This window comes from Anarrhichthys ocellatus, unplaced genomic scaffold (genome assembly GCF_004355925.1).
Source record: "Anarrhichthys ocellatus isolate YVR2014 unplaced genomic scaffold, GSC_Weel_1.0 scaffold9, whole genome shotgun sequence".
Lineage (NCBI taxonomy): Eukaryota > Metazoa > Chordata > Actinopteri > Perciformes > Anarhichadidae > Anarrhichthys > Anarrhichthys ocellatus.
In genome coordinates this window covers 7,563,984-7,588,888 of record NW_022280039.1, presented here as the reverse complement: position 1 = coordinate 7,588,888, position 24,905 = coordinate 7,563,984, and the positions used below count along the sequence as shown (strand labels likewise).

Below are 24,905 nucleotides of genomic sequence, written 5' to 3'. Positions count from 1 at the left end.
GTGTGAATGTGTATTTGACCATTGTCCTACACACATCTTTGGTTATAAACCATGTCCTATGACTTCAGTACTAATCTTTGTGTGGTGATACTGTGCCTTCTGTACACAACACTTCTTTAGCACGGTGTTGCACACACTCTGGATAACAACATTAGCTAAAGGCTCTAAATGTAAATGCTTTACACTCTCAGCTGATTATCTTAAGCGTGGACATACAGTACAGTCAGGGTTGTGTGTGTCTCTGGTTCAGAGGCAATATGAGGTCACATTCCCCTGTCGGTGGAGGGAGGCACCAGGGCGTGGCTCAGGGCAGGAAGTGGAGGAGTCACAATAAATTCTTGCATGGAAATTGGTTGTGTGTGTGTACTGTGCAGACCGTGGCTGCATACTGTATCTGTTTGTGTAGGAGGCAGTCTCATTCCAGCGCAGTGTTATGCTACAGGGAGTTGACAGGGCAGTGTGTAACCAGGCTGTACTATGGAGACTTATTGTCTGCTGGTCTCTACTCTGAGTAACAACACACAGCTAGCAAGTGTTTCACTGCAGCTGCTCTCCGCCTGCTGTGAACCCCTTCAATGACAGCAGTGGTCTACTTACCAGCTCTAAACCCTTCATAGCACTACAGTTAAAACTCAGTAACTGTAAGAACATGGTGGTCATTTTTTAACACAGTAGCTTCTCTGAGAACAAACTCTATAATTATTGCACAAAGTTAATGAATGAATGGACACCCACAGTAGCTACAGCAGTAGTATTCTGATCTACTTAGTCATTAACATAACTTTATCTACCTGTTATTTTCTTAAAATAGGAAAAAAACGATCTATAAATTCTTCATAGATTCATACTGTAGGACCACCTACTCTGTTAACCTGAGCAGGGAACTACTTAAACTGTGGGACTAAACCCCTTTCCATCTAATGAAGGCTCTGTTCTGCTTGCCTGCCAGACCCAAACTCACACAAAAGGCTCCTTCTGCCACCAGTACTATTGTTCCTGCCTGCTGCCTTTAGTGCCTCACACTGTTGCAGTCTGGATGGTCGCAGCCACACACCGTGGCAACACAAACATTCTTGGATACACAAGAATCCAACAAGCGTCCAGACAGAGAAGCTACAGAAGAGGGGGGACTGAAAAACCTAATGGTGGACATGTTTCGAGCCAAATCAGTAGAGCAAAACGTGAACATTTCTAGATTTAGAAAATGTTTTCCAAAAAAAGCCCTCCTTGCAGAATATGCATGCTCAGCTGCTGCTATAAAGCCTCTACAGTACTTACAGAATTACTTCCGATTCATCTGCACTCAAAAATGCATGGGTACTGTCTGGAGTGGTATGATTTTTGTAAGATTAATGATACTATTATTTATGGTTGATGAAATGTGCCAGCACAGTATGTTGACGGACAGCAACCTCATCCCCTTAGATATAGACAACCAAAGACAGACACCAACACACTGACTTACCCACACAGGTGCAGGTGGGGAACTCTGCCTGCAGATCCTTGGAAGGAGTACTCAGCAAGGTCTTGGTGGGGGTGTCCAGGTAGCGCAGAGGAGACTCTAGGAAGCCTCTGAGAGATGGAGAAGCAGGCAGGCTGTCCTTAGTGGGTGTGTCCTCAGAATAGCATGTGGTGGAAAGTACTGTTATATCACCCGAGGCTTCAATCTTCATGCGTTTGGGTAGCGAAGAACACGGCATGTTGAAAGTATCCTCTATCACACTGGGCTGCTGCTGCTTGTGCAGAATGGCCTGATAATGTAGAGAGACATCCCTCATAGAGCTTTCTGTGGATGCCTGGTTCAAGGTTGCTTCACTTTGGGGCCCTGATTCATCTTTGCTGACTTTCATCTCCTGATCATCTGGATGAGGTGTGGAACTGGCTTGAGTGGAGAGAATTATGGGAGTCGACCGGGAGGTGGAAGATGATGTGGGACTGAGGTCCTGAGGACTGGTCTGGGACTGATTCCTCGGTTGAGGGGCTGTAGCAGTCTCCTCCTTGGGCTGACTGTCAGATGCATCTGGAGCTGAGTCCCCAAATTCAGCCTCAAACTGGCGGATCAGTTCTTCGTACTTCGGGTCTATGTTGATGACGCTCTGTAATTGTGAGGTGCTGGATGGAAATGTGGAGGTCACAGGTGTGGTGGTGCTGGTGTTTCTGGAGGCCAGGCTGCCCACTCCCTCTGATTTAGCATGGGCTACAGGGGCCACAGGTGGGAGCAGAGGGCCCATGAGGGCTGGAGTGTTTTCTGACAAAGCAGAAACAGTGGAAGATGGGGTCATTGAGGAGTTGGAAATGTATACCTGAGATTGGGCTGGGGCAGGGAGGCCTGCAGCAGCAGCCTGAGTGGAATTACTGTGGAGGGGCAGAGAGGGGAGAAAACCTGGTTGCAGGCTGGTCAGGGTCGGGGCTCTGTCCACCATGAGGACTGATGGTTTTTGTACGGATATCTGAGTCTGAGGCAGGAAGGTTGGGATGGAGGCTTTCTGCTTGGTCTTCTTGATGATTATCTGTTTAGGTTTGGGAAGGGGAGAGACTGCAAGCATCCCACTCATAGCTTTTATGACAGGAGATCCTTGACTGCTTTTCCTCTTCTTGGGTTCCTGTTTGATGGCCGGATGTGGCAAACCTTCTGCGTTCATCTGTGGCCACCATTTTTTCAAGTTTTGACAAGCCAGAGGTGCCCGGGGGCCTGGTGCTCCAAAGCCAGGGGAGTGGTTAGAGAAGAGGTTCCTCTTGTAGTGAAGGTGCTGTTGCAGTGCTGCCTGAGTGGAGTGGCTGATAGCTGCTTGGCCAGGAGACAGGGGGTTGCCAGGGTAGTGATGACCCTGCTGCTGACCATTAGCCATGCCGTAAGGTCCCATGGAGGCAGTGTGATGGTAGTGCTCTCCAGAGTCTGGTTCTAGCTTTATCCTGGCCAATGCTGGGTTGTCCTGGGCCTGGATACCTCCATTCTGGTTCAAAACAATCTGCTGTGTGACTGGAAGCTTGAAATGAGCATTGCTGAACTTTCCACTGGTGTCACCAAGCAGCTGTTTGAGCTCTGACATGGGGTCTGAGCTGCTGTGAGGTGCAGCAGCGTAGTGAGACTGGGGCTCAGACTTTACACACATCCATGGGTTCCTCTGTTCAGAGCCTCTGTCCGAGCCCTGCTGCCACTGCTGGAGATTAGGGCTGAAGCCTGGATGTTTTCCCTGACCTGGGAAGGGAGAGGTAGTGGGTGGGAGAGGGGTAGCATGGGGCGGCTGGCCCTGGGATTGGGGCCTGTGGTGCTCACAGGAAACTGAGGCCTGCTGAATGGTGTTTAGTCCTGGAGGGACGGATTGAGAGCGTGAGGAAGATGAGTGGGTGCCGGGAGAGGAATGGATCAAGCTAGTGCCGTTGGGGGGTTGAGATGGGAGGTTCTGGGTATGTTGGTGGTGATGGAGGTTACTGTTGTAGGAAAGTTGACCTGGAAAGCCGGCAGATTGCGGACCAGTACCAGATAACTGGGTCAGGGCTTCTATGGCAATGGCTGCCTTAAGACTGATGTTCTTTTCCTTGGCTATGAAGAGCACCTGGGGAGAGCAGGGAATTGGGGGTTTTGAGCAGGGCCCATGGGCTAGATTAGGGCCTTGACTTCCCTGTTGCTGCTGGGGGTATGAAGCAGACAGGCGGTGGCCACCATTCATCTGGGTGTAGGGCTGATGGGGATGCTGCAAATGGGTTTGCTGTAGGTGAGGCTGTAAGTGTGGAGGAGTATCAGCCATCTTGCAAGCACCTTGATCCTCATTGGTTGCCACCTTGATCTTCTTCTCCAGCCACTCAAGGTAGTCTGGACAGTCGGGCCCATCGCAGTTGCAGTTGGGTGGCTTGTGTCCATGTTTAGCTTGGCTCAGTGCTGACTGTAGAGTGTTCAAGTCTTCTGGAGTTTGGCAGCTTCCCTCAGGAGCTCCTGCAGAGAGTTTGGCCTGTGCCCCCTCAACACCCATCTCCTTGGTGAACTTCTCATACAGCTGGGATGTGTTCGGCTGCATGAGGCAGGAAGAGGAGGAAGAAGGAGGCAAGGAGCCAGCAATAGCAGAAAAAGCCACCAGATTGTGGGCATCCTCCATGTCTGCATGGTGGACAGGTTCACCAGGGGTTGTACGGCTGCTGCTGTTCCAACATGGTTGCTGTTGTTGGGTGTCACTGACCTTGCCGTGTACTGACAACCAGGTCTGCCTTGGAGGCACGCTTCCTGCTCTCTGCTGCTCTGTTTCACTAGATGTCGAATCATCATTAGGGTAGCGATTCACTCCATTGGCTAGTTCCAGGCTCAGCGCTCCTTCCTGGAGGCGGTCATGTGACCCAATTTCCATCTGGCCTCCACTTCTGGGGCCATCTACTGAAGTGACTTCGCAAACAGTCTGAAAGACAAACATGGAGCGAGGTTAGTTAGATTATGAGAATCTAATAAATCTTGCACCAATATGTAAAACAACATTATACACTGTGCAATAGGCATGATTTTGAAAATAATCACCAGATATGTGTTAAATAATCGCAAATAAATGAAGTCAATTGTTTTTTAAAAATCTGAATTCCAAGAATAACTTGACAGAATGATAAATAGCAATCATCAAAACAGACTCCATTCCCTTCTGCCAGCTCTTATCCAGGGTTTCCCTCCTACCTCACACATACATTACTGCAGGGTCAGGCCAGTAGGGCTCAGGAAAACGGCATTAACTGTTGCTTCACTAGACTGTTTTCATAACAGGCAAGCGTTTTGTCAAGCAAGTCACAGGTCATGCAACATAGTTTCACTGTTGTTTATAAATGGAGATTGTGCCCCAGATCAGTTGGGCTATGCAAAGCAGGCAGTTGGAGTTAAACTTGTCTCCCTTGGTGTTGGGAAACCTTTTGTATGGCAGAGGTGGGGCATTAATAAATACACACTGAGGAGTGAAGAAAACGAAATACAATACACAAAATGTACGTGAGATCAAAGGAAGTCCACTTCCAAGAAGTGTTTATATTCATAATTTACTAAAATCTACAAACCTACTTCTTTAGTAGGAAAGAAGAATCAACAGAAAAAATAATTGTACATTTTACTCAGTTGATATTTTATTTCAAGAAACGCAATTAATAAATGAAACAAATGGAGATATTTTAGAAAAGAAAAACTGAATCTGTTTACGACATGCTTTTGATATAATGTGAATATCTTTCATCGGTAAAACCAGATATTGATTAAGTGCTGAAAAATGATTGCAGCTGAAAACGTGCAGTACTCTCATTCACTGGTGAGATTATCACAAACCCAAGACATTTTCAACCAAAACAATACCTTAAATGACCTGGATATCTGAAGACCTGTGTGTCATGCTAAGATAATTCATAATAGACAACATCTAAGACACAAAGCAAACGGAACATATACCGTACTGAACCAGTTTGTGAATGTCTGCAACAGTATGCATTGAAGTGTGGTTTTGTGGCTCTGCTCAAGTGGCTCCGTCAAACCAAATCTCAGCAAACCCCCACCATTGCCTTGAGATTCACAACATTTGACGAACATGAGCAAGTATTTAAAGAAACCCTCACACTTGACTTACAACTAAATGCTAATAAAGGAGTCTACCGGTGAAGGGAGTAAAACTGCTGAAAGACTTGGTGTATGCAGACAGATTTGCCCCGTTAGTTTTTTATATGTTTTTGATGGTGAAATAGGAGTTATTTTTGAGGAGTTTGGCCCATGAACTGTACTGTACAGAATTGTTGGCCTGAAAAACCCTTTTGTTTTTCAAATGATGCTTGCAAACGAATCTTTGTCTTTCCTATGACTCAATCATACAGCCAAATATAAGCAACAACTGACTCCTTCTGATATTACCACCTGCTCTATAGCTGGATCTAACTTAACTACTGTCATTGAATCCCAGCATACAGCGTAATGGGAAAAGTATTTCCTAAACAAGCTGGCTAAGAGTCACAAATAAGGGAGGGAATGTTTCTGTCATGCTTTTTGTCATTTCGGTAGATTTAAGGACCTTCTCAGACAGTTGGTAATACTTATCAGTAGCTGATACAGGCAGCCACATATCTCACTTCTTCTTTGAGTCAGAATTGGGTCAGTTACCACAAGTTACACTGAAAACTGCAAACACATCACCTGGACTTGTGTCAAATTACATTTTCAAAGCATTCAGTTTATTTTAGTCAACTTGAAGCACTGGGGGGTTGAGTTTCACCACAATGAGGTAAAAAAAGGTGTAGACAATGAAGAAGCAATTGCTCCATTTGTCTACTAATCTCAATTGTCTTGACATGTTGAAGCCAACTATGGTGGTCTTATTCACTTGAGTCCCAAGATGTTACTTGTTAACAGTATTCAGCCCAGATAGATTATAATCAAATGAGTCCAGAGAGGAACAGCAAACAAAGATTATCCAAGGGCAGCATCAGAAATCATTGACAGAGTTCATGTTGTGACTAAAGAGTGCATTCCAACATATCCAATAGAAGAAAACAATAGCAGACTCACTGTATAAATACATTTTTTTGGGGTTAGCCCCATAGCTAGAATGCAACGCACTGCATTAATAACCTTTCTAGCGTCAAAGTCTTCAATCCGTGTGTGTACTATGAACAGACAGCTTACCCAAAACATGCACCTGAATTGTACAGTAGCCTTAACTGTAAAGGACACTTACAGGCATCAGAATTGTAGTCGCAAGGAGACATTTTCCCCTCACAGGAGACAAAACAAAAACTGAGACGAAGACAGAGCGCTGGAGATATGAATAATTCCTTACACATGCACACAAACTGACCACAGGCTAGCTAAAGGTCTCACCACCCGACATAGATGTGAGCTACTTCCTGATTCAGACGTTTTAAAAAAGAAAGAACAGGGCTTCTGTTTGTAGATCTATCAGTGTTTGACAGTCGAAGTGAGCCTGACGTCCAGCTTCCCCGTCATTTGAATATTATTGAAATGAGCCTTTGAAATGACTAATTACTGGACAGGCAGTATGCTCGGGTCTTTTGAATCTACCTTCTGCGTCGGGTGTCTGTTGGAGGTCCCTGGGGGTGGCGGTGGTATTGGTAAGAGATGGTGTGGGGTTGGGGGGTGGCAGTGAACAGCCGGCATGCAATACGTGAGAGGCCCCACGTCTGCACTATCAGTGGCATCAGACGGGAAAGAGGAAGGGGGGGCACGCTAGTAATGCACGGCGGTTATGAGACCTGCAGGGTGTTGAAACAGAGTGACTGCAACACTGCACAATCTAACATCCCAATTACGTACAGCAGTCACACTGACACTCTCTTTTCCTCTTTTTCTCACAGTTACATACAGAACACTTTCAGTGACACAAGTCACGTGGGTTTAAAGCACCTCGAGCTGCACACTGAGAACAAACCTTCCACTTTGCCGGTGAAGAAAACAAATAACGCCAAAAATAAGAGATAACCTCACATGATCTGAGCTTTGGTTACCCTTGATTTACTTTTTTTGTGAGTCTACATGCCGGTCCAGGATGGAAATGCTGCGCTCACACCTGCAGCCCTTTACACCTGTGTGTGTGTGTGTGCGCCTCGGACTGTACGGACCACGTGTTTTGACAAATATTAACACTGTGACAAAGCCTAGACAAAGCCTAACCCTAACCCTCTAACCGTGTTGGTCTATTTCACACACATATTCATACGTGCTTGACACACACCAGAAAGTGCATCCAACAACATTAACACGGCCAACTAGATCAGGTATTGCAGAACCTGGTAAACCAGACCGTTGAGGCCAGGAGCCCTTTAAACAACATAAGCATTTACATTTCTGCGAAACACTGCAAAAAAAGGAAAAACTAAAGAGAGGAAACAAAGCCTGTATAGATACTAGTGGTGGAGAGGGGGTTAAGTTCAGCTTGTGAGTAGACAGCTGAACCTAAATCCCAGATACACAACCACCCCCCCCCATCCTCCTCCTCCTCCTCCCTCTTCCCCCACCCCTTCCTTTGCTGCCGTGCCGAGCAGGAACATGAAGCAGAAACCCTGACAATATGAAGCCGGCTGTGAGCCTGAGGACCAGCGATGTATGTACTTACGTGGTCTTAGACGTCCAGACAGAGCTGCCGGTCGGAGAGCAGAAAGCAGAAGAAGAGACAGAGAGGAGCATGAGACTTGCTTGCCGGCACAGCAGCCCAAAAGCAATCCGGACTTGTTGGGTTGTATTCCTTTTTATTCCTTCCAGTCTGTGCGGCGCACAGACAGAGCGAGCGGCGAAATACACATGCATGCATTCACACACGCACACACAGCCAGCAACACACAGACAACACACTTCCCCCCAGCACGGCACACACGGTTCTCATTTCTCTCTCGCCTCTTCTTATGGCTGATGCTTTCTGTTCTCTCCTTTTTCCTTTCTCATTATCTCCGTCTGCTCCTCCCTTCCCTTTTTCAATATCCTCTTTCTTTCTCTCGGCTACACATGCAGTCGGCTTCTCTTCGCAGCCCCCACCTTCCCCTCTCTCTCGCTCTCTCCCTCCCTTCATTCCCCCTCCCTCCCTCCCTCTCGCGCAGCCTCTCCCTCCATCTCCTCTCCTCTCTCTCTCTTCAGTGTGTGCAGAGCGAGAGGCCATTATCTGAGCCACAGCGGGCACGTACGATGGAATGGAGGAGTGTGCAGTGAGCAGAAACAGAGAGAGCTGTGGGGGATAGTCGCTGGTAGCGGCAGCCTAGGAAACAGCACAGTGCAGCAGAGCTCTCACCAATGAGAAAACCTCTCTGTCTCTATCCACGCCCTTCAGCACTGCTTGCTCTACTGCATTTGGTGATGATATATATATATATATATGGCTATGTTGTGTGTTTCTGTTTATCCACAAAAGCCTAGTGCTGGCAATTTCGGGCGATGACAGAGCTTCTCTGCTTTCAAGTGCAGAGGCGAATCAACGGCTACCGAGCGAATACACGATCTCAACTTACAACGGCGTCAACAGGAAAAAGAAAAGGAGCGAAGAAAAGCAACGTTATGTTTATGCTCGTTTATGCCTTCTGCAAACGGTATCTGGTTTTCCTTACAGGGATTTCCTCCGTGTTTGAGCATCTAGATTCGACTGAGCCCTGGGCCAAAGGAGAAGCCACCGATAATGGTTCTTCGATCTCCGTTTTTCTTCCCCATCCACAATCACATCGGTCGCCCGTTCCTCGCTTGAAACAAAAAGCTTCAATCTTACACCTGTGGCTGATAATAGATTCTCTAGCAAGGCTACGCACACAAGAAAGAGAAAAAGGTTGGTCGATTAAGAGGGAGCTGGCTTGCTGGCAGTTTCGCTGGCCCTTCCCTCCAAGGTCCAAAGGATACAGAGGTGGAAGGTTTTTTTCGACTGAAGGAAGCTGATGATCGCTTGATATACAATCGTTCCTCAACGCTCTGTAATGTCCGCTCCCTTGCCTACACGATGGGAAGAAAATAAATGCAAGAACGATGGCGATATGAACAAAGGTAGAAGAGCGAGGCGGCTACGCTGGGAAACGCGGGGGGAACAGCGGATGATACTTCAACATCAGCAAGAAAGAGTAGCAGAATGAGGAGAGGGGAACGGAAGAAGACACCGAGGAGAGACAACAAGGGGAGGACGTCTGAGGAGAAAACAGAGTCGCTCAGTTATTATGTGACGGATTCTGTAAAGGGAGCGAAGATGACGATGAAGAAGGAGAGGGCATAAACAGCGAGAGGATCGGCAGGTTGCTGCCAAACGAAGACAGCTACCCGAGTAATCAACCCATAGCAGTTCGCTGAGGACTTCTGTCCTCTCCTGTCTGCCAGATAACGTCCTCTTGTTATTCTCTCCTCACCGTTGTTCCGCCTTGGCATCATTATCATCATCAACGTCGCCATGATCGCTGGATGTTTCCTCTCGCCCACTTGCTGGCTGACCGGCCTTGTGGCGTCTCCTCTCTTCTCTCGAACATTGCTGGAGTTTTGGAGCAGATCTACCCAGGAGGAGCAGGAGGGGGTGGGGGGCTGTGGGGGGGGGGGGGGGGGGGGGGGGAGAAACATGGCCGTCTTCCCCATGCAGATCGTTGTCAGCTCCTGCGTGGTGTTTTTCCCTTATATTACTGAGCATGTGCCGGCTACACTGCGCTATGGTCGGATCAACTTCGGTAGCCTTCCCCCTGTTTCTTGTGATCTCTCATTTTCTCCCGTTTTCTCAAAGTGCCTCTGCCTCCCTCTCTCAATTTGCCTCACAGTTTTGTTTCCTGAGCCCTTTTTTTCTTCTCTTAGCATAGCTTAGCAGTGCATTACCGTTCCAACGCTTTCTGACGCACACCCTGCTCTCTGGCCCTGTAGATTGTACACGGTCTGTCTCTCTGTTACCACACATATTCGGCTATACACACACACACACACACACAGATGAGCGTCAATCCCAAAGAGAAACCCAGCGCAGCCTAAGCTGTCTAAGGGAAGGAGAGGAGAAGTAGAGCATTAGGTCACATGACCAAGGAGGGCCAATGAGCGAGAGGGAGAGCGATGAGCAAGAGAGGTAGGAAACACATGTGGCGATGACGTAGCAGCATCGTCATCGTCATCGTTATCATCGTCATCAGTGTTTCAGCCACCAGGACGCTTGCCTCCACCACTGGGTGGGCACATGTGTCATCACATGCCCACTCTCTACTATCACCAACAACACACACCAACGGACACTCGAACACACGCTCTTTCATTCAGCTGGCTCACTTGTGCTCGCTCACTCCCCCGGCTGCAATGACACAGCGTTTCAAGACTCAGGACTTAACCCATGAGTCACATATGCACGGTTCCTCATTTTAAAGAACCGCTGAACAAAAACAGAGCATTTCTGTCCTTACAAAAATGCATACCAGCTACGATAAATCATTTTTCAAAACGGTCGTTATGGTTCAAAGAGACCTCGGCAGACCGGCAGTCATCACAACCAAATCTAATATAAACTGTTCTGTAAATGAGTGACACCACATGGCTGTGACACTGTCACGAACATTAGGAAAGCTAAACAGAAAAAACAAGACCTAGAGAAGAGTGCCTAACTTCAACTAAATATATTAACTCGCACTGTAAAAACATGAGCTGAGTGAGATTGTCCCTATCAACGACGTACACACGCCGAGTAAAACGAAGAAGTATGATCTGACTGAACCATCAACATAGTAGGAACCTGCTCAACATGTGATGCAGGTGCTAAACAACACTCTGTAAATACACTATATATGCCACAATTTACTGCATGTAGGTTGATAAGAACTAGATTACAGGACAACATTCTGGATTCAAACACGTGCTCACTGATGACTCAAAGCCAGCAGCATAACGCGAGTGTCATTTCAGGTGAAACGTTGCCCAACATGTTTGGCAGTTGGACAGAAGAATTGAAGTTTACTGCATAATCTAGATAAGCAACAATGATGCTGTCCTGAACATAATGTGTTACTTCTCATTTAGATAACAGAACGTGCCGGATTACATTACAACTGGAAGGAACACATTCTGTAGCCATGTCCTTTTTTAAACTTCTGTTCTAGTCGACAGTGTTCACTTCACATAACACTAAGAGCTCAAGAGAAAACTACAATAACATTTGAAGTATCTCAACATTTCTTATTGAAAATGAAATGGAAAACATGAACAAGTATGTTGCACACTTACGGTAAACCTGCTGTAACCGGGCATTGAGAGCGAGAGCAGGAAAGTACAACAGAGACTCCGATCCTCACGATGGATCGCTTCATCTCACAATCAAGTCAAATTATTGTCCAAATGAGCTGTTTCACGCCCTCGTCTCTCTCTCTTTCTCTCTCTCCATCTCTCTCACTTCTTTGTCTCTCGCTCACTGTTTCTCAGCAGCACAGAGGAAAGGTCTTGGTTGTAGGAGGGATGACTGACAACAAAAGTCCATCCTCAGCAGTGTGTGTTGGGTTGGCTTGCATATGACTAAGTCTGAGTCATCCTTTTCTTTTTCTCCTGACATAAAACCCTCACACACCGAAAACAAGCTTTTTAAAACATTACCAGCACATCGGTAGTGGGAGGACTGTTTGTGTGAAACACACAGAAGACAATAGAGAACAACTTCTTCTGTTTCAAAGGTACCATGGCGGAATCATTTCTTAACGAAAATTGATGTGATTTCACTATTTATGCAACTTCATCGCCTCTCATCAGTGGGAGAATTTGGGTTATTTAAGTAAAAAACAAAAATGAGAGATGCTTATTCTAACAGCCATTAAACAACTCTCATGAGCATCACGTTCAGCTGACTCCACCTACTGCTCTCATCTACCTCCATACACCCCCACCCCCAACCCGTATTGCCCTGCAGTCCAATGGCATCAAGGTCATCTGATTTGACACACTTTATGACTCTCCCTCTTCTCCCCCGTCTCTGTCGCTTTATCCTTCATTTAACGCACAGAGGCCAAGACACTGGACAAATGCACACACAGGCAGCAAACGCAGAGGCAGTGATTTTCTCTGTGCACAGATGCATGCTAGTATGCATACAGTATTGGATTGTTCACTGAGTGTCGCTGCGTTTATTGGTGGGCAGGACACGAGTCTGCACTGAACGCTGCACTGAGCGCGTCATATTTAATGGAGCAGAAGCAACACAAAGTGTGTCAGCCTGGTCAAACATTAACGCTAATATCTTACTGGAAACTCGTATTATCATGATTTATTTATTATTATTAACGCCAAGTTTTGTATTTTTTTTATAAACAAGCCAGGCACAAAATGTGTTTTATTTTGAAAATCATTGACTTCATGAAAAGGATATAGATAGTAAAATATTTGACATATTTGTATCGGATAAAATAAAAGGGATTGCACATCCTCTCTAAGAACATGTATAAATATATATATCTATGAATGTACTGTATCTTTCCATCTGTCACTCTATCATGAGTAACAGACTGTTCACATACTGTTCATAATTTAGGCATCACCTTGTTATTTCAGTGTTGCAGCTCTCTGTTTGGCTGTTTCTCTCTCTTTGTCTTTGCTTTCATTGACATCTGCCCCCCCTCCATACCCTCCATCCCCTCCATCATCCAACCCCGACACGCTCCGTGGCAGGATGGTGTTAAGTTCAGGGTGTGTTTGGGTGTAGACCGTAGTGTTGAGTGTTGAGTATCCAATCTGAGTCATACCTCCTGACTTTCGGCACGTGCAAGTCGGCACGAATAGCCCAGCTGGAGAAGGCCTACCCCCCCCCCCCCCCCCCCCTTCAGCACTCCTCACAAAGAGAAAGGGAGGAGTGGTTTTGGAGGGAGGAGAGAGAAAAAAGAAAGGTGGTGATGGGTGGGGGGGGGCTGTTGTAGTGGGTGGAGCCTCTAAAAAAATAACGAGGAGGAGGAAAAGGAAGAGGAGGGGGCGCTGTTTTCAAGAGGCAGCTCTTTGTGCCTGAGGTTAGGGTGCATGAAAAGCAGGAGAAAAATATAATCAATATATAGAGTAAGGTTTTGGGGTCGGAGACAAAGAGAGTGGAGAACAGACAGACAGGGAATGGTGGGAAAACAAGTGAGTAAACAAAACAATAAAAGCACATTGTGTACTACTACCTGCCAGGCTAACATGTGCCAAGTCATGAAAAAGAGCTGAGCGCTCAAATCTTAACTGTACAGTGATGTAATCATTAACACAAAAAAGTTACTAATACTAGAACATTTCTGTCTTATGTGTTTCAGCCTCAATGATTACGTGATGACTTTTTGGAGACAATATTATGGGGTTTGAATCAGAAATTGCTCAGATTTGAGAGAGAAGGTAAGAGCAACCGTCCTCGGCTCTGCACAGTGGCTGGTTGCCAGCCTTGTCTCTCTCAGGACTTGGGCTAAGATTAGCTTCCCATATGTTCAAGTCAGGCGTAGCCGGGCTTAAAGGGCCAGTACATAACTGTGTACTATGAAGCCATGTAGTGTTTTACATACACTAAATCATCCTGATTTACCTAAGGTCAAAATGTATCTTTATTATTCATCCGAGTGAAAGGCGGTCTCCTAAAAGATGATGGCTGGATGACGTTTTGTCCCTTTAATGTGAGGTTTTTGAGATCTTAGCACATGCCATGCATTTCTGGGCTACTACCAGTCGTATGCCTTGTCTTGTCTATACCTTTTTTTGGATACCTCCACTGAATTCCCATGACTATACTTCAGTTGTTTCATAAATCAATATTTTCCTGTGCGCGTTCCAAAAGTGTGTGATGAAAACTCTGTAACAGCTGTGGCGCTGTGTTACATAAAACCTGGCAGCGTCAGGCGGCAGCGGGGATTCAGGATTGTATGAAGTGGGTGCCCAGTGGGAACGGCAGAGGAGCCACCAGAGAAGTGAGAGTTAAAGAGCTCGAGCAACAGCTGAGGGCTCCTCCCCCTTCTCTTCCCATTCATTTTTTATTAACTGCGGCACCAAGCGGCCGGCATCCTCCCAACGACATCAAACGCAGATACCGCCACCGATGCCAACAAGCCATCAACCACAACTCATCATCCCTTGCAGGGTATCGATCCAGTCCAGGACCTGGTGCAAGGCTGAGTCCGGTCATGTTCACGGGCACATGCAGCGGCGTAAAGCAGGACAGACAGTGCAGAGGCAAACGTCTGCTAATTGTCATTAATTAGAGATGAAAGCTGACAAGAGTGCAGAGCCTGGCAAGTCCCTATATATTATTGAACATACATTAAAACGTCACCTGAAATCCCATGAGGTTTTACGGGATGTAAATGTGTTCAAGTCCTTGGGGTGTTTGTAATAAAATGGTTCTTTTATAACCATTACAGGAGGTGACAACTAATTTAACATGATTCACTGTAGATATAAGAGCTGCCTGGTAGCAGCCGAATCATCCTGGGATTGCATGCAGGGTTGCAGTTGAGGTTTAATTGGTAAATGCAGTCAGTCACCTGTTAGACTGAAGACAACATTGCACGTAGCTCATATAATCAGTGCTGTCAGGCTGCTGGAAAAATATATGTAAAGATATAGAAGTATCACGTTAAGGACACAGAATACATGAATGCTTTTCTGGACATATAATGAATCTTTGTTTATATTTTTGATCACAAAATGCCTTTAATCATAATCCAGTATATTTAAACAATAAGTATTATAGGAGAATAAGATGCGTCTTATAACATCTAAATACATTTGAGTGACCAAAGCAGGATGACTCCAAGATCAAAAAGGAAGCTCTGTGCATCTTGAGACCCAAAACCCAGATAACTGATATAAATGTTGACTATATGTCACGGTTTACATCCATTAGATCACTAGTTGCACGTCAAGGCACACGGGAAACAAAGCTGCAGTTCTTTACTGACTGAGTGGAAACCTCACAGAGCAGTAAATACATCGAGAGCCAACGCTGAGTGGAACAGGTGATGTCAGACCCTCCACTTCCTGTACTACATACCAAGCCACTTACTACACAAACACACACACACACGCACACGCACATGTGGTAGCCTGCTAGTTGGTCATGTGACCAACCTTGGACGCCCGGACTTGAGTTAAATTTAAAGCAATGATGTCATCAGACGTTCGGTGTTGCCACGGAAACTAGGTCAGCGTTAACGCCTTAGCGAGCGGGGATTCCACGCGAGGCTGAACATATGATGAACAACCGTTCCGTCTGCTGTCACGCGCGGTTTGAGTGTTTCTGCTCTGCTTTTGACTCTTTCCCACCATTGTACTGTGTGACGTTCACCTCGTGTAGCGGAGAGGAAATCCTGTGTAAAAAAGGAATCACGCGAGTGCAGTCTGTCTGTCTCGTTACCTGTTGTGGTTAAACTCTTAATTCAGCTTCCTGACCAGCAAAATGATTGAAAGTGCAGCGCGACTGGCTTTTCACCATGTCTACTGTCACACAGTGTTTAAATGTTCCAACATCTTTGAGCTAACGCTGAGATTTTCTGAAAATACTGTATGACTGCTTGTGAAAATTGTCAGAAATAGTGCCCGTCTCACAAGATAGACAATCCATCAATTACCATGACCTTCTACAAAGAGGAGCTCAGGAAGGCCACAAAGGCAGAGAAAACAAACTTGTTAAACACAGTCTACAGCTTTTCCCACCAATGGACAGTTGAGTGATTTTCTTTCCCTTTAACTTCCCAGATGGTCGTATGTATCTTGTAGATAAAGAGATTGTCTACACATGGATGGGGATCAGAGCCGGCTTAGAGGTAAGTCAGAGTGTGTCTGTGAGCTAAACCCATTCATGACATTTGAAACTGATTAACTAACGTATATATGTCCTCACTGTAGAGACACGGCCGCATGTATCTGCTGACATAAATGTCCTTGAGTCATATCTTAACACTTCCACCTGTCTAGGTTTACAACACTGAAAATGTTTCGCTGTGCTTGTGCCGGCAAGTCGAATCAGAACCTTCTTTCATCTACTTGAGGAGGACATCGCACCATTGTTAGAACTCGAACCGCTTGTTTGGTGCTCAATAAATCTTTTCTCTATGAAGCCTCGCCGCTCAAACTTCCTTTTCACATAAACACACAAGCGTGCCCCGACTCGGCAAGCTGTAGAACAGCAGCTCTCAGCGGCCACACGCCACAGGTTATTACTACGCCCGGTAATCAAACACGTACGCATGCGTGACCCACTAACTTTTACTCCCTTTACCTCATTTGACTCCAGAACCTACGAGAAGAAGGACGGCCCCCCTGGCTCCTGAGCCAGCACGAAGACTTCCTCCTCCTCCTCCTCCTCCTCCTCCTCCCTCCTCCCTCCTCTCCCTGGTCGCTTGTATCTACACATGCCTGGCTCTGGCACCAATCAGCGGGCAGCGTGGGGCGCTTTAAACCGAGGATGCCGCCACTTCCTCACTGAGGCACTCAGCTCGCTACGGCTTGAAAATAAAGCCGAAGTTTACTATCGCCAGCTTCCGAGCAGGGCGACTCGGATGGGAAGGCAGATGCCTAAAGACGTCTACTACACCTTTATTCGACCCCGCGATGATAACCGGGTGAATATAATGAGCTCATGTGTTCGCCGGAGAGAGAGCAGCAAATACACAAATGACAACCTAGCGACACAGCGGTGACAATCACGACCGTTTCTGTGTAATAGGTCTTTATGCTTAAACGTATTCACACAAATACATACACACATACGTAACATATTTAACAGAGCGAGGTATTATAAGAATGCTCGCGCAGACAGACGGACAGAAAGAGTCATGGACCTGGTCGTTGATCAACCGCCACATTTACACCTCATAAGAGCCTCGCTGCACGGATGATCCTACAGCTGAGGTTCAAAGCATCATGGACAGAGATCACACATAGATGACAGAGATGATGTGACACATACGCACAACAAAACAGAGACCCAGTGGGCTTTCTTACCTCAGCTGCCAGTTCAGGGTTTCCCAAGCAGCCTCGTCGGTTGTCTTCAAAATATTCCACCTGTATAGCCATTTAACAGAACAAGAGAGGGGGGAGAGGGGGGAGACAGAGAGAGAGAGAGAGAGAGAGAGAGAGAGAGAGAGAGAGAGAGAGAGATGGGAGGGGGTGAGAATAACAATCAATAGAATAATGCGACAAGGGCCTTTTCAAAAAGACTCGTCATTAAGGACAGTGGGACCACCTTTTGTATGCCTTTTCACACACGATTCCCTCATCGTTCCTGTCATCCTCAACAACCATCAAAAAGCAGCCGTGCACAAAAAATGTCTTTTCTTTAATTTGTGTTCAACCAGTGAGCCGGCACTTCCCTCTACTGCTGGGACAGAGAATGAGAGACAGCATACAGACAGATTCAAATTTCAATTAAAGAATTATGTAATGTCTGTATACCGACCTGGCGCAGACTTCCTAATACATGCATTAGACTAAGTCAGCATGAGCCAGTTTTTTAAAGGGTAAATTGGCAAAACATGCACAAGTGTCAGTGAATAGGTTAGCTGAGAGTGAGATGCAATAGATGGAGATCATCAAAGCAGGGCTGACTATTGTAAAACAACAGCATCTTCTTATTTGGCACAGCATGCCCCCCTTGTCTACATGGCCCTGGATGTCTCAATGTTAAATTATGTGTTTTGTCTCGAGCTGTTCCCCAGTCCCGCCAACCTAATCTCTCCCCCCTCCACTCCCCCCAACCCACCCACCTATCAATCCTAAAATAGTCTGGAGTGATGAATATTTACCCTCTAAGCCTCTGAGCTGCCTCGATTTGTACTCCTCCGTCCGCTGGCCGAATCCCCATCAGAAGACTCAGGCTTCCTCTTGTCCTCACCTCTATCCCTTTCTCTCTTTCTTCTCGCACTCTCTTTCTCTCTCTCTACCTCTCCACTCTTCTTTCTCGGTCTCTCTCTCTCTCTCTCTCGTCTGTGTTCCAGCAGCCCATTCAGGAAGCCATCTTGTGTTTTTAATCTGGTTTTACATGAGCCCTAGTACACACACGCTCGCTCGCTCGCTCTCTCTCTCTCTCTCTCTGTCGCTTGCTCTCTTGCTCTACCCCCCTCCCTCTCTCCTGCTAGTATGCCAATAGGTCTACCGCACACACGCTCATACACACACACACACGCAAGGGATTTTTTTCTTCTCTGTGATCGCTATCACTCCTTCCTCCCACTCGTTCAGTTCTTTTGCTTTCGTCCTTCTGCATACATGATGTAAATGCACCGTCAACCACATACTCCCCCCCTCTCTTTCTTCAAACAAATACACTCGTGTACAAATGCACACGCACACACACACACACACACACACACACACAGAGAGCGCGCCGGAGAGACGTCACGCTAGAGATAGCACACAAAGGCAGTCCTTCCACCAATCAGACGCCGGTGCTGGGCTCTGCTGCTAGGGTGAAATAGAAGGAGAGTGAGGGCGGCGAGAGAGAGAGAGAGAGAGAGAGAGAGAGAGAGAAGAGAAATTGAAGCTAGTAAAAAGAGGAGGTTAAAATAAAAAGAGAAAGGGTCTGTGTATGTATGTGTGTGTATGTGCAGCACCATAAAAGAGAGGCTGACATAAAGGGACGGAGTGAAGGTGGACGGGAGGTGTATGTGTGTTGGGGGGGGATGGGTCCTCTCTATGCCTGTCAATTATCTCCTCGAACTCGCCTTCCCTAAACAATGCCTCTGGTATGTGGTATCACAGAGCACCATCTGTGTCAGGGCTGCCTGCAATAACTGGACTGGACTGCACACATGCGCGCGCGCACACACACACCTACACACGAACACACACAGCCCCTTTCAAACAGCCTCCCAACCACTGACAGGCAAAATGCACAATTACACAGCAAAGCCCAACATGCTGACTCAAAGCAAGTGAAGACACACTACAGCTACACAAGTGTCACAAGCAAAGTTGTCATGTCGTCAGAAAAGATCAAAAATCATCAGCTGTAATCTTCATGTATACAAATCAGTGATCTCAGAGGCATACAGGTGCAAATACCATCTAAGCTGCACAGTCTGCGCGAGGATGACACACGGAGCATATTGTGGTTGATAATGTTTTACATTCTGAGCGATCGAGATCATCTGCAGCTTGTACCTTTTCAAACCAGACATCAGCGCTTCACGTTTTTTTTTTGCCAGCGTGCTGAACATAACCACGAAAGCCAAAGGGAAATGGTTTTGTCCAAACCAGCAACCGGGTGCCGCTGCCTAGATGCGTTTCTCATGTCTAACAAAGCCCTCAAATGATCAGCTTATGTGAAAGGGGTACATTTTAAAAAAACAAATTAAGATTAAGATGTAAAGAAACAGCAAAGACTTGCCCGAGTGCATACGGCAGCTGAATTAGTAACCGCCGCAAGACGGGACAAAGTCAGCAAAAGTTCATGCGGGCTAACCGAGACACGGATAGAGGCGGAATGGACAGACAGCGAGAGGCACAGAAACAGAGAATCGAAAAGAGAGAGGGAGCTGAAGAGCGGCGCGGTGAGGCGAGGCGGCCACGCGGTGACACAGCAATTGTGGTGTCTGTCTGACGCTCTCGTATGGCTTGGGAAATCCCCTCTGCTGACGTCAGATGGGGGCACGTGTGTGTATGAAAGTGTGGGAGTGTGTGTGTGTTTATGTGTGAGCAGAGGCGTGTTTATGGTAAGCTGGTATAAGCACGAGCGGCTCCTTGGCTTCTATGTGCTTCGTTACAGGTGGCCGGGGTAGTCGCGGTACTTGAAGCGGTAGTCGTACCGACATTGTAGTCGCAGTAATCGTTTCAGCAAAGGCAGCAGCAACACTAAGAGTAGTTGTGGATTATAATACTAGTTGTAGAAATCTAACACAGCTGGGAACCACCTGTCAAGGGAGGATGGTTAGAAATAGCTGTCTTTGTGGGAGAAACCAATACAAAATGGAGAGGATGAAGCGTAATCTAGCGCATCGCACCTTCAGCCAAACCTCATCATTCAGATACTCACAGCCTTCAATGGACACTTTGCAATCACTGACGGAGCGCATTCCCTCATAGACGCAAATCCCATCTACTCCTTGACGGCGTCATAATCCCGACGTACACGTGCCTTCATTCAACCTTATTTCATTCACAAATACTACTCATACTCAAGATATTCAACAAGGGTCTCCCCCAGACCTGCAAACTAACGCCGCACACAAACACTCGCTGCATGCAGACACAAGGGAGGGAGGCTCATCATAGCCGGTCTGATGGAGTGTTGTGAAAATGTGCATTTGGTTTCAGGAGGATGGACAGAGGAAGAGGATGCTGGGTAGCTGGCCTGCAATTGGACTATTTAGTATAATTAATTGTACTGATTAAGCTAGTCTGCCCTGCTCTTTATACTGCACTGTACATAGTGGTAACCACACCCCTCTATTTCATTCACATGAGCAGTTACAGACTCATCTTGTCTGTATGGAATCTCACCCTGGCTATTAAGTAAGAAAAGTGGATGAAAAGGCTCGTGAGTTAAACACATATTTCATATTACATTTAATAGATCGGATGAAAGTGGATAGCAGTGGATATTTTTAACAGCCAGAGGTGGAGTTGCTGCCCATATTCACAGCAGTGAGCAGTTGTCATGGGAGAAAATGGAGGATATAGTTGCCAGGCAATAAGGGACTCAGCTGCTTCATCCATACAGGTCAGAGGGCAGAGATGGAGGGAGTGTGGGGGAGGGGAGGGTTATGGATGCATGGATAGACGGAGGGATGCTTAGTTAAGAGCTTATGGAGATAAGCTACTGAACGTCTCCTGATGCTGCAACACTATATTCACCTTTGTCAATAGTGGACCAGTAAATGATTATGATTATTATGTACCCAAATAACTATGTCCAATTTATTTATTTAAATCCCCGTAATTGCAATAACCTTTGCTTCACTGCCTACCTTTATTGAATTTTGGGATATATGGTCAATAAGAAATATGACTGCATGACTAAACGGATCTAGTGAAACATACCGACAAAAAATTCAGTAAAATACATTTTTGCCCATGTTACATTTAGGTTATTTATCTGACAGAGCAACATGAAATGACTGCAACGAAAGATAACCCGTTCCTATGTTGCTCCAATATTATAAACGACAACATTGAGATGCTGATCTGTAGCATGATAACGATCTTAGTTTAGCATGTTAGCATGCTAACATTCGCTCATTAGCGCTAAACAAAAGGTACAGCTGAGGATGGTGGGAATGTCTATAGTTTTGCAGGTATTTGGTCATAAACCAAAGCATATAAACAGAAATATTTGATCTGATGATGGCAATAAATAAAAAGTCAGAGGATCACTAAATACACAAATCATCCTGAGTCAATGTCTGTACTATATTTCATGGCAAACCATCCAATAGTTTTGAAGACATTTCACTGAAAACCAGACATGTGAACATCACTAGCAGTAGAGGAACAGTCAGAGGAACACTAAAGTCTGTAGGGTTCGTTCTCTGGGCACCATGAATATCTGTACAAACTTTTGTGCCAATCCATCGGGTAGATGTTGTGTACTATAGTCGGACTATTTGGCAAATCAAAAGATGGGTTAAACTGAGTTTGAGTGGGTTTGCTCTAAATCTGAACAAGCCACAGCTAGCTTGAAACAGAGAGGCAGTGAGAGGCAGTGTAGATAGATGCTGCTGGAAGAAAAAAAATCGGGGGGCAAAGGTTTGGTTGAATAGGGGTCGAGGTCCCTCAGAGGTCGGGGGTTTAGAAATATGGAGGCTGTAAACGTCTATTACCACTCAACAACACGAGAGACTTTCTGTCCCATAAACCACAAATCGAATACTAAAATTGTGTTGCTATAAACTATTCTCACTTTGCAGGAGAACCCTCGTGTGGTTGCTGTCACTTAAGAAACAAAAGACCGCACAGGCCGCAACAATGCTGTCAGAAACCCTGATTTCCTGTTTGTGGCTAAACAAACCGTGTGCCTGTTCCTCTTGACTTTAGCTCGACTCTTCAACACCAACACGTCATGTCTCCGCAAAGTCATCTGCATCTCTGATCTTCTTCTTCTGGGCATACTAAGTGGTGGAGAAGGTGTCCAGCATGTGTCAGAACAACAGTCCAAATCACTTCACAGCAACTTCTGATTTTGCTAATTGAACACAATGACGAGTCAGGCAGTTACTGGCCTTTTATCACTGACCCAGGTGATGGACAAGATGCAGCTTAATGACTACATCTGATCCTTGTGTTTATTCGATCAATACCACTTTAATACAAGAAGCTCTTAATCTGAATTGATTCTCGTAATAAAAATTTGAACCAGCATTGTTTTGTGGTGTTGTCATGGTCTATAATATGGTGTTTCCGAAGCATTCACATTTTGAAATTCTTTGCAAGACAGTGAATAATTAAAAAAAATATTTTAGCATGGAAATTGCTGTGCTTTGGAAACAGTTTCAAATGTTATGGCATACACGTTTCATTTCAGAAATATTGGTAATAGTATTTGCCCTCAAATAACCTCTCACAACCCTATAAATATCATATAGCAGCTCCTAACCCTTTGAAGTTCTTGGCATCACAAAGAAAGATCGAATACCGTTTAGTCGTAACTTTGTGTGTTAAAGTCGGTAAGTATAGGAATGTAGGTAACAGAAACAGTGGCCATGTGTTGTGCTGGCTGACAGCCCTCTGAGGAGCAGTAAGCCTCCATTTCTCGGTCATGCTTTAGAAGCAAAGACTGGTTCTTCCTGCTTCTCGTCCTCCAACACTGCATCTTCCCGTCCTCCTCCTTGACTTTACAGCCCATCCCCCGCCTTTAAGATGCTGATGCACGTACAAACACACAAAGCCAAACTCACACACGTGCACTTCTATTAACACATAAGTGCACAACCTAAAAAAAAAAGCACTCTTTCTCTATCTTCACACACCCTCACACACAAATACACACACTGACCTAAGGTTAACCCCCCACTCTCATTGGAAGCCTCAGAGGTCAAAGGACAAAGCCCAGGCAACTGCAGGAATTCTCCACTGCTGCTGTTTGGGAGCCCTCGCACTCTCTCAGCCATGTAAAGCACACAAACACTCACAGTCTGTCCAAACAGACGAAAACTCTGCCACCGCTTTATCTTGAGGGCAATATTTAAGTTGGCTCTATAACCACGATTAAAAGGTTACCCATCTGTATCCTCAGACCACATGCACAACAAGCAAATACTCTCTTTATTTATTAACTACATTAATCACATCTATGGTTTTCTGACTGTTAAAGGCAAAGTTCAGATACTTTCAATACATTGAAGTGTGTGGGGACAGCCTCACTAGGGGCTTCAGTACACAGCTGCAGCTCTGTGCGGGTCATCGTCATAGCCTGGAGAATATACGGATAGATTACTGGCAGCACTCAAGCAAGACCAAGATGAACCTAGATAAAGGTGAGGGAAGTGACTGACTGTTGTCATGATTTGACGATTTTTTTCGTTTGATCTATAAAATGTCAGAAAAATAGTGAGAAATATTTTACAATCATCTGGCCTGGGAACACCTCGGGATCCCCCAGAATGAGCTGGAACATGTTGCCGGTGAGAGGGAGGTCTGGGTCGGCCTGCTTGACCTGCTGCCACCGCGACCCGACCCCGGATAAGCGGTGGAAAATGGATGGATGGATGGATTTTACGATCACAATTTCCCGGAGCCCAAACGGATGTGGTGTTTTGTTGGAGCAACAGTCCTAAACCCAAAGATACTCACTTCACTTTCACAATGTATTTAAAACAGAGACAAGTAGAAAATCATCACGCTGGAGAAACTGGAACTTAAGAAAAATTATAAATGGATGGTCCAAGTAGCTGGCAAATTGTTTTCGCAATTGACTCATCGATTAATTGAGCTCTAAAAGAAACTATAGAGAAAAGGAAACCATTCAATTCAACACACAAGTGTTTCTCTTTGGCAATCTCATCAACAAATAAAGAACACTTCCACAAAGCTTCGTGCTGTTTAGTGAACTGTCCCCAGATATATCACGAAAAGCATGTTGCCTTCATGCTGTGAGTGTTTGCACGAGACAGGATTTAACCTGTGATCGTAATCAGACAAGTGTAACTCCAGGAGTCAGATCAGTGACAATGAAGCTGCTGTGGCCATCTTTTTTTTTTCTTCATATTTTGCAATTCTCTGTCAAAGTACCTTTTAACAGTAGCCATGCTTCATAATTGGATCTTCTAATATACTATTTGTTTTAGTAGTTATAATATAACCAATCGTTGTTTAACAATGTGTGTAAAACACACATTGTATAACGAGCCCTCTATGAAGACATTTTAGTTGGCAGAATGTTGTGGTTGTTAAACGGAAGTTAATGTTCACATACAGACGCTGAGGAGAGTGAAATATTAAACTGCATCCATTTATATATATACACATATATACATATATATATATATACACATATATACATATATATATACACACATATATACATATATATATA

The 24,905-nt window shown here is 45.5% G+C and overlaps 1 protein-coding gene across 4 annotated transcripts in view; it reads right to left on the bottom strand.

Annotated features, from left to right (window-relative positions):
* tet3 (tet methylcytosine dioxygenase 3) overlaps positions 1 to 24,905 on the bottom strand; it is a 43,248-nt gene that overhangs the window by 14,304 nt on the left and 4,039 nt on the right. The window contains exons 1-3 of one of the 4 annotated variants that reach the window (XM_031848929.1): positions 18,181 to 18,720; positions 17,381 to 17,440; positions 1,466 to 4,388 (exon numbers count right to left, since the gene is read on the bottom strand). In XM_031848929.1, the coding sequence (XP_031704789.1) occupies positions 1,466 to 4,340 (2,875 nt within the window). In that variant the 5' untranslated portion in view covers positions 4,341 to 4,388; positions 17,381 to 17,440; positions 18,181 to 18,720. Of the gene's footprint in view, positions 1 to 1,465; positions 4,389 to 8,075; positions 9,999 to 11,665; positions 13,232 to 17,380; positions 17,441 to 18,180; positions 18,721 to 24,905 lie in introns of those variants that run through there. The other 3 variants (XM_031848925.1, XM_031848926.1, XM_031848927.1) reach the window with 3 other exon arrangements.